Below are 13,264 nucleotides of genomic sequence, written 5' to 3'. Positions count from 1 at the left end.
CAGAGCATACAATACCCTGGAATATTCAAATTTCAAACTACCAGGCTCAGAACAATGTTTGGAACAAGTATACCAACACGTTTAAAATATTGGATTAGCCACGAAATCAAATTACATACAGAATATGTAACCGCCCACATCTTCATTTGTGCTGTAATAACAGTGCCCCTCCGATACGATTCATCCATGCTGTTGTGCAGGATATTTCTTCAAAGTAACTGCCTACAACGTTCACATGCTTTTTCTTTTGTTGAGGAGAATTTCCAACATCATCTTTTAAGTTTCTAGTCACTTCATTTTTGGGCTTCTTAAATTTCAAAATATTCTAATTACTCAAACTATATCACCCATCCTCACCTCACATGTCACATTTTAGTATTCTTTTTCCCACCCTTTTTTTATTCTTTCTTTCATTTTCTTTTCTTTTCTTTTACAATAATAAATAACATAAACGTAAAAAAAACAATTGATGTATTACCTTTTTTTTGTATTTACTAATAAATAGATAAAAAAGGAAATAATATAAGAAATATAATATGAAAAATACGAAATATATATCATAAGTATTTTTATGAGCCAATAAAATTTATTTGTTTTTCTTTGTAGTTTAAAGAAGAAATTATTGCAAAAAAAAAATAAAGAAGAAAGAAAAAATATTATTAAAATATAAAATATAAATTAGTTCAATATTTTAAAATATATATTTTATTAAAATATTAGTTTAAATTATTATTCCTTTTAAGTATTTATTCATATAAAATAAAAAGGGAAAAGGACATTGTTGTGCAATTATTATTATTATTATTAAAACAACTTAATTTTTTTATTTGTATTACTTTTTAAAAGTAAAAGAACAACAAAAAAATTAAGGTATAAAAAATACATATTACAGCTTAACTGACATCTAATAGAAAAATAGAAAGTTAACGAAATGGCCAGTGGCAGTGCATCAAACGGTAGAGATAATTCGAAGACTCAATTAGAATGTTGGAAAGTTTAGAGATGAATTTAAAATTTGATCATAGTTGAAGGACATATGGTGCAACTAATCCTTTTCTCCTACACAGTAAAAAGGAGCTACTAGTTTTCTTCCGGGCAAAGAAGAGGCCACTTAGAACTGGTTAAAAAGCGATCACCTGCATTATGTACCATAGAGCCCATGATATGCAGCTAGCAACAGTCAAAATTGACCCTTTAACCCAATTCTCATGAACAGAGGAAAGTCTTTTCAGGTGAAGCGGGGCAGACCACAAGCTGTGGAATGCAGATCCTTTATACAAAGTGATGATGGTGACCCCAGTCTACGATGACAGCTTCTTACATCGACTACCTCCATCCTGTGTCAAATACATGAAGAAATTTAAAATAATAATAATAATAATAATAAAGGATTGGTGATATGGAATAAAGAGTCTTATCTACCTGAGTATGATTGCAATCACAAAAGTCAAAGAAGACACAGTGTTGACCACAGATGCAACGAATGTTGGAGAACTGTATCTCAAACTTGCAAAGTAGATGTTCATGGTTAAGCCGACGCTGTCCTTCCAGCCAGGAGGGGAGGGGGAATAAGAACCAAATCCGTGAGTGTTTCTAGTTTTATGGAAATAAATCTCTTTAAGTCAATATTGGAATTATCAAAAAGCATAACAGCCTACTCTACCCTATGAGAGAGAGCAAAAATAACTCTAGAACCAGTGCTCGTGTCATCTTTGGCCTTGATTTTCTGGAGGACAAAAAGAAAGATATCAGTTTGACAATGAACAGTGAAGGAAAATGACAGATTTCATGGTGGAGGAATATTTTGCACCCTCCTTTCCAGGAAATAGGCAAAAGTAGACATGACCAAGTCGGCGATGATAAACCGATAAGTTACATAAAGATGAGAATTTAGGCCTTCACTGCACAATGAAGTAGGAGTTGTATAACTTATCTGAGCTGCAACCATACTCAGGTGAGGCATATATCTTGCAAACCTCAGCTTTAATGCCCAATATGCCATATTACTCTGTGTTAACTCAAAAACTCTCTTTTCTCCGTTCTCTTTGCTTATAGGTGGAACAGACATATACAATTGACCCAACCACCAAAGGTTTTATTCTTATAGAATTATAAGCTTATTATATCACATCAAGTTTCTGGGGGCCCGTTATGATATATATGTTTGAATATATGAGTGTGAGGGGTTTTTAATAGGATAAAACATAAAGGTTTTTAGCCCCAAACAAATAATAACTCAAATTGAGTATGAGTTTTACAAATTTGTAAAACTTTAATCTCGTATCAACAAACTCTAAAAATTGATTATGATACAAATGTAAAAATCTAAACTCATATTTATGAAATTTTTGAATCAAAACAGACAACATGTTAGATACGAGTCACTATATGTAACCCATGTGTGTAGAGCATCATGTTCTTATGAAATTCTTATATAGAAAACTAATAGTCGACTCAACAAAAGTGGAATGGAGAATACTGAAAGAGCATATATGTTTCTTTTTTATAAGACATTCGAGATTTCTTAGTATGTTTTCCTTTTTATATTATTAGGTCTCCATTTCGAATATTGTCAAAAACTTTGAATATGAGGAATAATAAACCAAATTTACAAGTTGTAGAATGTGCATTGAAGTGTAAGCTGCCAAATTAAGTTATTTCAACCTAGGATTGTGACCCTAAACTCCATTGAAATAAACCAAACAAGGGAACATAGCATCTTAGCATCTTTTCATATATAGCTATGAGCACTGATATCTCATCTTAGTGTTAGAATAATTTTGTGTAGGAAAGTAAGAAAAAAAGGAATAAGTGAATGATTCTAGCAACTTGGAGAACTATATTAGTAAATGATAACCATTCTTTTTTAATAGGAATTGAAATGGTTTTACATAGATTGCTGTTGCCCTAAACCCCACAAAACACTAAATTCTAATTCAATTTGTGATTACTGAAAATGACAAATCAATTTATTTTTCTATGCCAATTCTAATATTCTCTGATGTCCTTCATGGTTCCTCTTTTACTGCCGAAGCTACCTCCTCCTTGTCGGCTACCTTTATCTCCTCTAGCTCTTGGCCCTTGATGTAAGATTCATCTTTTTCTTTGCCCCACAATAGCAAGTATAAGCCTATGATAACAGTGACTCCACCTAGTATGCTGAGCAATGAAGTCAAAGAGAATTAATGAGCATATGATCCATAGTGCTTTGCTTTTACAACCTTTAACTTGTTGAATTGCCATTTCTATTTTTTATTCACTTCTTACCTGCCTGTATACAGTTTTTCACCGAAAACAAAGTATGCTAGAACCGCCACTATAAGTGTTTGAAGAGGATTAAACATTGAGACAAAGACTGGCCCTTTCTCCTTCATGCACCATAGTTGAATGAAGATGACAAGCCCCGAGCCAATAATTCCCTGCCATATTCATTTTTATCCTAGCAGGCCTTAGACTTGAATTTGGAATATATATATATGTATGTATGTACAAAAATTGTGGTAATGGCTATGAAGTTACTTACACAATATGTAATGGCCCAAAAATCAATTCCGAACATTTTGACAGACCAAACACCCGGTTCATGTTGTACTAAAAATGCAAAAACAGCTGATTGTGCTCCCCCGATGAAGCTAATCCATGCTGTGAGTGACATTTGTGCTGGATATTTCCTCATAGTAAATGTCTACAAGGAATAAATATAATTTTTTTTAAGATAAAAGTTAAGAGATAACTATTACAATCACCTTTTAGTTTTTAGAGAATATATAACCCGTTACCTGCATAATGTACCATGCAGACAATGTTATGCAGCTAGCAATAGTAAGGATTGACCCTTTAACCCAATTCTCATGAATAGAAAGTCTTTTCATGTGAATCGGAGTACCCCACAAGTTCTGCAGTGCAGGTCCTTTGTATAAAGTGATGATGGTGACCCCTACCAATGATATGAAGGTTCCAAGGATTTTGGCCATCCCACGATGACTCCTTACATCAACCACCTCCATCCTGCATCAAGATTATGAAGAATATTGTTCCATGAAATCTCCTTTTTTTCAACTGTTATAAACTTTTAAGAATACTTATGGATTCCTAGTCTCAAACCTGAACAAGATGGCAATTAGAAAAGTCAAAGATGAAACAGTGTTGAACACTGCTGCCACGAACGTTGGAGAAGTGCACCTCATGCTTATAAAGAACATGATGAAGGTTAAACATATCCTGTTTTCCATCATTACGAAAAATATGATAAGAAAAATTGTAGTGCTTTTAATTTTATGTACAAAACCTTTGAATTTCATTAGCATTACGTAAAAGTGAAAGAGTCGTGATATAGTGCCTACCCCATAAGAGAAACCAAAAATATCTCCAAAAACATTGCTACTGTCAGCTTTGGCCTGGATTTTCTGCACAAGAAAGTTAAATCAATTAGGCAGTGTCTAACCGACTTGTTTAAAACAAGTGTGTTCATAACTTAAAAAGGTACAACAAGGTAAAAGTATGGGTAAGTGTTTGCAAAGCCAACCTTTCAAGAAAATAGGCCAAAGGAAACATAAGCAAGCCGGCTAGTATAAATCGATAACTGACATAAACATAAGTGTTTAGCCCTTGATTGAAGGCAGCTTCTGTAATGAAATACACAATTGCAGACAAAATTTGCACTAGAACCATGCCTAGATGGTGCTTATAGCTAGCAAAATTTGTCATGAATGTGCCTGCCATATTTTTTGGTTGGGTTACGATGTCCATGCTGCTCCGTTCTCTTCGCTTATAAATAAAGCTCCAAAGGCATCTAGAAACTGTTGCTGAAAATGATATAAAATTCTGTTGCACTGCATATAGATATGCTCGGGATATATAATATACATATGCTTGGGTGTTTTATCTTGTAAGAATAATTTTTCTCCGTGAAATTTTGTGGTGCAGAATGCCATATGCAGTTTTTAATTAATGGCTGCGCCAATGTACAAGGATTAAAATTAATAATAGAGTATCCTTGTTTTTTTTTAAAAAAAAAAACTGGGATTTGTATTATTTTAGCTAACACTGAAAGGTACAAATATGTAAAGAAAAAAAACTTATGAACAAGCAAGAATTAACTTTCCCATTAGAGCAAGTGTAGTGAAAAGCATATCATAAAAAAACTTCCAAGAATTTGAGCTAAACCAAACAAAGTAAAAAAAAAAAAAACAAACTGTTACATCAGGAGGATTAGTCTGTAGTAAAAGGGACACCAGAAGATGTTAGTATCATTCATTGTTATAGCCTTTTAGTCACACTCGTCATCTTGCAAAGTGAATTCTGAAGTGCTTAGAATAATACCGTGTACAGCAGGCCTTTTTTTTTGGTGGGTTTTTTTTTGACAATCTATGTATCCTCTTCAAAGGATTTGAAAAGTTAGAGCACTACTTAGGTAATGATTATTAAAATGTTAATAATGTTAATATTCTTCAAATCTCTTCCTTTTCTTCCCCACCGTTTTTCTCTTTTTTAGGAGTAGAACTTCTTGGTGCTCTCTCAAACCTCAAATGTTGCTTTTGATTGTATTAGCAATTTTAATAAGTTGTATCTTTTGACTAGTTACGTTTGTCCATTTCTTTTCATTAAAGAATGAAATGGAAATCTAGGTCTAAAACATTATGCGATTGTGTAGTGAATTCTGTAATACCCTCTATTTGACCTGACTTGAATCGCTGAGTTTGAATATTGGATATTATGACATATAAACATTTAGTATAAAATTTAAGTAATCTACCTATGATCCTTTTTCAACATATTTATTTTTGTATTATTAAATATTTTCTAAATAAAATTAATAAAGAAAACATTTAAGAATACAATAGACTCTTAAAATAATGTAACACATTACAACACAAAAGTTCATTTAAGATAGACTATTCTTAGCGTAGTATACTATATGCCTTACTTCTAAGATATCCTTTGTATGCATAAAAACTCAACTCGTCATTTCCTTGATGCATTCCTAACTTGGTCCCTCTAGGCAAACTTAATCTCACAACAGGACCTGAAACAAAAACAAACATTTTGTAAGTTTACGCGAACTTAGTGAGTTTTTAGCACAGAATACCTTGGAACCTTTCTAGTTGAATTCATATCTTAAAAATTCTGGATCACATCTCTGTCCTTGGCGGATACTTTCATAATATCTTATATATACCTATACGCCAGCTACCATACTTAACGTGCTAACTTCCGCTTCACCTCTTGGCTAACTCCAGATCTTACCGGAGGATACATATCTTATTCCTTCCTAGTACAACAAAAGTATCTTCCAGAAGAATATTTATACAAAGTCCACTTTCGACGGATTTATCTTCAAACAAACACTTAACATTTTTTCCAGAATGGTTATTCATAGATGCTACTCTTTGGCAGATAACTACTAACTGATCTTACATTTGGTGGATTCTCATACTGAATTTGATAACTATCAAACTATCAATTAGATTATATCTTGAATCAAACCCAAATCAAACTCATATTTATGATGAAACATTCCAGACCATCCAAACGAACTCCAAACATCTATGTTACATAACACAAGAACGCCTAAATTGACAAACAACTCAAGTTCCAGATAACCTTAGAACGAGACATGAAACTATTCAAATATGACGAATGCTAGATAACTCAGATTTCATCTCTACATAGTGTAGACAAACTTAGACCAACAAACACTTATACCTTTCATAACTATAGATATTGCAATACCTTATACTAACAGACTACTATGGTGGATTCTCTCTTTAGAAATATTGATACATACTTTCTTTCAAGAAATGCCTCTTTAAAACTTATTCAATTTCATCTCTAGACTAACCAACCAAGTTAGCTTTAGACATATCAGATCATTACCATAGAATTATCTATCAAAAAATCTCGAAACCTACTCAAATCTTGCCATAATGGCAGATAACCAGATTCTTTCATACAAACATCATTGAATAAGCCACTGCGTTATGGGATTGGCCATATAGGCAATACAGAATACGTCACTAAGGCTTAGCAAATCATGCCACACAGAGTCACATGTTTACTGTCCCGACAGATTTTCACAGAAGGTGTCATGATTTTCTCCCTATGGACTTATACATATTTTCATGTCGTGATCTTCTAGTCCGGTTTACATTTCACCGAAGGCATCACCATGAATACTATCATTATTATATTATGTCATGGGTCTCAACCACATGGACTTACACATACTCGTGTCACAATCTGACAGTCCAATCTTCATTTCACTGGAGACATCACCGTGAGTGTTTTCGTAATCATATTATACCATAGGTCTCAGCTACATGGACTTATACATATCTTTTTATCGTGATTTGCCAGTCTGGTTAACAATATGATTGCCATATTAGAAGAATCACAAACGGATGTTTTACTCAGAAGTTACTTAACTAGATTCGTTCACATACTTGACTGATTTTTACTTTCTCATATCAGATTTCAAATGCATTCTTACCATTTAACTTCTTATTCAAATAGTACTTCACAAATATCATCTTTACACATTCAAAATCTTTACAATACTTTGCATACACACTTACCAGTTATCCGAGATATTATTATCATATATATATATATATATATATATATATATATATATATATATATATCTACTTGAACAGTTTACATGCAAAAGTTAGGGTAGAAACTCACCTGATATTCACCTATACTATAGATTGGAGTTCCAAACTTAAACATTCTTCTCGAACCAATAGCAACAGCAACTGTTAAAAAGAATATGGATTCACTATTAAAAATCATTTTTAGATAATTTGTTATCATCTCATCTATAGACGACCCCCATGCAAGGTCTCTTATTCATATCATTTTGTTTATATGCTTCTTAACAACATTATTCTTTCAAAAACTTAACATGAAGAGCTATCAGACTTACCATGAGGTGGAACACCCACTGAATAATTCAAAAACCTTAGCTTTGAGCTTAATAAGGAAGAGAGAACATTTAAGTTCAAGAAAAAGAACCAAATAATTATATTGAAGGAAGAAAAACCATCCAGACAAACTCTTCTCACCACATATATACACACTCAGTTCCCCTTAATGGAACTTGACAAGTGTCGATTGTATCCATAATTTATCCTAATAAATGGCCTACAAAATCTAAGAGAAATATAAATAAAAATCATGTATATATGCTATTTGACCAGTCAAGTCAGTTGGCTCCTAATCAGATCACATTACAAAACCCAATTAGCACAGTGCTGAGGCAAACTGGACCTATTATACATTTGGCAGTAATTCTCACCAGGCTCACTCTTCGTTTATCATACTCCTTTCTTAAATAGCAAAATACCCTAAAATAAAGTCTTTAATTACTTCTACGACGGATACTTTACACCAAACTCTAATCTGCCAGAAGACTGTTTATTGGCGGATTATACTATGTCAAACAAATAATTTCAACTCTACATGTCTTCTTCTTGGAGCCATCAGATTTAGGGTGTGACAAATCCGATTTTTGTGACTGTAATGAAGATGTGGTTTCACTCACATGTTTCAAACACCAGACCATATATTTTAATTTGTATAAGTTAGAAAGTCAGATAGTCTTGGATAAGAAAGTTCCAGATTATAAGATTCTCTTATTCTTAATACCAATCCACTAAAAGCGTAGGTTCTGTAGAAATCTCCCTTGTACCCACCTCCATGTTGGTTCCTTAAGGATTCCAAAGGGCAAGGGACAACTTGTTTTTGGGTGCAATCTTTAATGGACTCTTTGTTTAGTTATGAATCCAAAAGAAAATAATAATAATAATAATAATAATAATAATAATAATAATAAGACAGGCTTTGGATTGTAGAAGTGTATTTGACCTTGATCATCATGTTTGATTACAACAATGCAAATTCCACATTAAATTATAGACAAACATAGATATAAGTTGGTTTTTTTTTTTTAATACTTGACATTGCTCTCTGGGCTTAATTTACTTCTCCTGCAAGCTACTAAAAGTAAGTCAAATTCATTTGCTATGGCATGCCATCCTCTGTTGTCCGAAGCCATTTTTGTTTCCTTCACGGTTCATCTTTTTCCAGTGAAGCCAACTCCTCCTTGTCAGATACCATTATCTCATTACAATGTGATTCTTGGCTCTTGTTGTAAGACTGCTCTCTATCCTTGCCCCACAACAGCAAGTATAGGCCAATGATAACGAGGAATCCACCTATAATGCTGAATGATCAAGTGAAAGTAAAGAGGTGTGTTTATATTTCTTTTTGCAAGTTTAAAATGTAAAATTGACTTTTACATTTTACCTGCCTGTGTATAGTCTTTCACCAAGAACTAAATATGCTAGAACCACCACCATAACTGTTTGAAGAGAGTTAAACATGGCGACAAACACCGGTCCTTTCTCTTTCATGCACCAAATTTGAAGGCAGACAAAAACAGCAGAGCATATTCCCTGGAATTTTTAGTTTTCATCCTACCAGGCTTAGGACATGAATTGTGAATGAATGCATTTAAACTGGTTTTAAGAGCCATGGAATTACTTACAGAATATGTAATGGACCAGAAATTAACACTGAACATTTTGATTGACCATGCTGATGCCTCGTGCTGTAAGCACACTGCAAAGACTGCCGATTGTGCTCCCCCGATACCGTTCATCCATGCTGCTAGTGACACTTGTGTTGGATATTTCTTCAAAGTAATTGCCTAAACATTTTCAGCGATCAACTCCTTAGTTATTTTGTACACTAACATTTTAGTACATGGCATCATTTAAAGTTACTACTAATTGATTACCTGAAGAATGTACCATATGGCCCATGTTATGCAACTCGCCACTGTCAGAATAGGTCCTTTCACCCAGTTCTCATGAACGGAACCCGAATGTCTGTTTATGTGAACTATAGCAGCTGACAACCTTTGCACTGCAGGCCCTTTGTACAAAGTGATGGTAGTTACCCCTGCAAGGGATATTAAGGTTCCAAGGATTTTAGCCATCCCACGAGGGTTCTTTACATTGACAACCTCCAACCTGCACCGCAAACATAAAGGACAGTGTTTATGAAAATCTCTTTTAAACTGTTCATTTATAAAGGTTTAACGAAAGAGGCACTGTGGCAGTGCATATATAGAGTTTTACACTCTACCTGAGTATGACAGCAATTATAAAAGTCCAGGAAGGAATCGTGTTGAACAGAGTTGCAACGAATGTCGGAGAAGTGTATTTCAAACTTGCAAAGTGCAGGTTAAGGGATGAACAGATTCTGTTTTTATCATCAAGGGGGCAAAACAAGGAACAAACGTTATAATTCAAACTCTTTGAATCAAATTGGCATTAACTAGAGGTAGATGGAGGTTTATAATTTACTCTACCCTATGAGAGAAAGCAAAAAGAACTCCAAAAACAGTCGAAACGTAAGGTTTTGGCCTTGAATTTCTGCAAGACAGAAGAACCCGTAGAATTTACAGTCTCATAAACACAGTTTAAACCAGTGTTGGTATAACAAACCTCTCAAGAAAATAGGCAAAAGGAAACATGAGGCAGGCAGATAGGCAAAATCGGTAAGTGACATATATATGTGGATTCAGCCCTTGACTGAAGGCAGCTTCAGTAAAGAAATACACAATTGCATAACCGATCTGAGTCAGAAACATGATTAGATGAGGCTTATATCTTTCCAAGGTTGCCATGAATGTGCAGGCCATGTATTCCCTTGCTTTCTGCAATGATAATTACAGTTTTTTTTTTTTTTTACTCTTTCTGTTAACTTGTGCTTAGTGCAGGAAATGCATCTATAATAATACCAAATGGAGTAGTAATCAGTGTTCTGTACCACGAAAAGATTTTGGGAAAAGACTGACCGAAGTGGAAAGTGTGTTTATTAAAACAATAGAGATTTATATCATTTTCACTATCTTTGTTATTACTCTTTTTTCCAAATTCACAAGCCCTTTTCATTACAGTTTTCAAGTTTGGGCCATGGTGACAAATATGCTCAACTTGTTACCCATGTTCTAATATGTGTCGGACACCAATACTTTAAATAAAATGAAAAGCGTGGTTGAGGGTGTGAAAATCTTGGAAAGCGAACTTTGCAAATGTTCCAGTGATACTGAATGTATAATTCGCTGGAGGGATTGGCGTTTGTGGAATCTGATTACCTGTTATCCTCAGATACTTAAACAAGAAAGTAGGAATAATTTTGCAAGTTGGAGCACCGATTAAGCGCAATAATAACTTGAAATTAAATATTCTTCTTGCTGTTTAGTCTTTTCTTCCCCTCCATTATTTTGGAGCAGAAAAGTGGGAGTGAGACAATCTTTGGTGCTTCCAATCACTGCCTTTTACTCTGTTTAAATTAGTTTCATCTTTTGATAATCGAACAATGTTTCTCAAATTTTATACACAAAAAAGGAGACCTGCATCAGAAAGTAATGCGATTATGCATCAGATTTAACTTTCTATAGGAATATGAGTTATATAAAACCCTTTTCATCACATTTCATTATACACCAAACCATAAATATTATAAATAGCAGAATCAGCATTGCGGTGCAATGAGCAAGCTCCAAATCCTTCCCTGAGTCATCTCCATGTTGGATTCCTCCAGGTTCTAGAAGAGGGTCCTAATGAAAGGCAATCCCAGTTTTTTTAGGTCTTTGCAGAGTGGGAGCATTACTTGCTATGTAGTCAGCCATGAAAGTTACCAATAAAATAAGCGAAAGGAAGCATCACAACGCCAGCTTATAGCCACTCATAATGTATTGATTAAGATTCGGACTTGGGTTGGAAATTAAAGACTAGTTGGAGATCAAATTTGATGCTCCGAGATACCAAAATACAAAGTAAAAAAAACATATTTTGATGCTTAGAAAATGCAACGAATCCTGTTTGTCTTTTGAAATAAAACAGGATGCATGTGTTAACGAGGCAAACAAATGCTTTCAGATAATGGGAAGAAGAAGTGTTAAAGCAGGTTTCAACTTGGCCATTCTGGCTTTGTTGTTTTTTCACTATGTTTGGCATCTGAACATAAATCTGTTTCCCCAAAATAAAATATAAGTGGATGTCTCCATCTTCCAGTTCTTGAAAGAATCGCATTCCTCTGTTTCCTGCGACTATATGAGTGATATTTCATGTTTCCATTTCTACCAATGAATATGATGATGATGATCATCATCATCATCATCATCATCATCATCAAAGATATTATATTCTTATACGCGGCTCGGCTGAATTCCATTATCAGTACATGGAACTCACACTGTCGCACATATCCTGCTCTTAGGAGTGCTTTTGTAAATTGTATTAACCCTGATGTTGAACGGGATCTGTTTAAAAGAATATTTGAGCCCCAAATTTATACATTCATTTTTTTTTTTGAAAAGTCTAATTGATTTTGCAGCAAGTTGTTTCTAAGTGAATCAGTTCCTGGAAAACTATGAGAAATATTGTTTATTCCTACAGAAGTACGAAACCTTGAAAAGAATTATTTGACTTTTATTTCTTTCAGTAATTTCGTAATTGTATTATTGATATTCTTTTTTTATAAATAGAATTATCATTGATTTATGATTATGAACTAAGCCCAGTTCTAGTGATGACCATAAACCATTACCTTCTGGACTTAGGCCTAAGTCTACACCTTGGTTCCCTAAAGCCATTAAATCAGCCTTATAACAGGTTAAAAGTAATCATAATCTCTTAGAAATTAAATGATATTTGTTAATTTTTTTCATTTTACTCATATAAATAAAAAATTTACAATTTAAACACATCTTCATTAAAATGTTAAACGAGCGAGCTTATTCCATCTTAGTGTCCGCCCGCCCCAACGCTTATACAAAGGATTACGATAGGAAATATTGAAACCGTCCTTTCCAAAGAGTATAGTCATTGTCTTTTTGCGCTTTTGTTGTTGCCGGAACTATGTGGTATGGTTCAGCAACTATCCCCATCGAATTATTTGGTCCTACTCGTTATCAATGGGATCAAGGATACTTCCAAAGAAGAAATATATCGAAGGGTTAGTCTTTGGGTTAGCCGAAAATCAAAGTTTATCGAAGCTTGGTCTAAAATTCTAAAAATTAGCTTTTATGATTACATTGGCAATAATCCGACAAAAGGAGGATTATTCAGAGCGGTTCAATGGACAACGGGATGGAATAGCCATTGGTGGTTAGGGCACCCTATCTTTAGAGATAAAGACGGCGTGAACTTTTTGTACGTCAGATGCCTACTTTTTTTGAAACATTTCC

At 33.9% G+C, this 13,264-nt stretch overlaps 3 protein-coding genes across 3 annotated transcripts; all 3 read right to left on the bottom strand.

Annotated features, from left to right (window-relative positions):
• Nucleotides 1-180: 180 nt before the first annotated feature.
• On the bottom strand, nucleotides 181-2,075 carry LOC108458822 (WAT1-related protein At5g07050-like). The gene is given in 6 exon segments (XM_053021230.1): nucleotides 181-222; nucleotides 1,137-1,309; nucleotides 1,312-1,337; nucleotides 1,423-1,539; nucleotides 1,664-1,726; nucleotides 1,809-2,075. Coding segments are annotated over 6 exon segments (681 nt in total). The 5' UTR covers nucleotides 2,069-2,075.
• A 744-nt stretch (nucleotides 2,076-2,819) lies between these two features.
• LOC108460058 (WAT1-related protein At1g43650-like) lies at nucleotides 2,820-4,774 on the bottom strand. The gene is made up of 7 exons (XM_017759436.2): nucleotides 4,526-4,774; nucleotides 4,344-4,406; nucleotides 4,105-4,221; nucleotides 3,780-4,008; nucleotides 3,524-3,685; nucleotides 3,268-3,419; nucleotides 2,820-3,159 (listed from the first exon to the last, which is right to left on the bottom strand). Exons 1-7 carry the CDS (start codon nucleotides 4,747-4,749, stop codon nucleotides 3,009-3,011), a joined length of 1,098 nt encoding a protein of 365 aa, XP_017614925.2. The 5' UTR covers nucleotides 4,750-4,774; the 3' UTR covers nucleotides 2,820-3,008.
• Nucleotides 4,775-8,849: 4,075 nt separating this feature from the next.
• On the bottom strand, nucleotides 8,850-11,014 carry LOC108458823 (WAT1-related protein At4g08300-like). The gene is made up of 7 exons (XM_053022303.1): nucleotides 10,515-11,014; nucleotides 10,379-10,442; nucleotides 10,153-10,269; nucleotides 9,803-10,037; nucleotides 9,551-9,712; nucleotides 9,310-9,458; nucleotides 8,850-9,226 (listed from the first exon to the last, which is right to left on the bottom strand). The coding sequence occupies exons 1-7, from the start codon at nucleotides 10,576-10,578 to the stop codon at nucleotides 9,070-9,072; spliced, it is 948 nt and encodes a 315-aa protein (XP_052878263.1). The 5' UTR covers nucleotides 10,579-11,014; the 3' UTR covers nucleotides 8,850-9,069.
• Nucleotides 11,015-13,264: the final 2,250 nt, after the last annotated feature.

Source organism: Gossypium arboreum, chromosome 11 (genome assembly GCF_025698485.1).
Source record: "Gossypium arboreum isolate Shixiya-1 chromosome 11, ASM2569848v2, whole genome shotgun sequence".
Lineage (NCBI taxonomy): Eukaryota > Viridiplantae > Streptophyta > Magnoliopsida > Malvales > Malvaceae > Gossypium > Gossypium arboreum.
The sequence above is the reverse complement of the archived record's forward strand: the minus strand, read 5'-3'. Positions and strand labels throughout refer to the sequence as shown.

What these genes read in the sequence shown, in the direction of transcription:
- LOC108460058 (XM_017759436.2), bottom strand. Translation starts at nt 4,749, where the DNA reads ATGGACATCGTAACCCAACCAAAAAATATGGCAGGCACATTCATGACA. An exon ending in TTTTTGGTTTCTCTTATGGG is followed by an intron (nt 4,222 to 4,343) that starts GTAGGCACTATA and finishes GATGGAAAACAG; the next exon opens with GATATGTTTAACCTTCATCA. An exon ending in CTGCATGGTACATTATGCAG is followed by an intron (nt 3,686 to 3,779) that starts GTAACGGGTTAT and finishes TATTCCTTGTAG; the next exon opens with ACATTTACTATGAGGAAATA.
- LOC108458823 (XM_053022303.1), bottom strand. Translation starts at nt 10,578, where the DNA reads ATGTCACTTACCGATTTTGCCTATCTGCCTGCCTCATGTTTCCTTTTG. An exon ending in TTTTTGCTTTCTCTCATAGG is followed by an intron (nt 10,270 to 10,378) that starts GTAGAGTAAATT and finishes TGATAAAAACAG; the next exon opens with AATCTGTTCATCCCTTAACC. An exon ending in GAAAGACTATACACAGGCAG is followed by an intron (nt 9,227 to 9,309) that starts GTAAAATGTAAA and finishes TTGATCATTCAG; the next exon opens with CATTATAGGTGGATTCCTCG.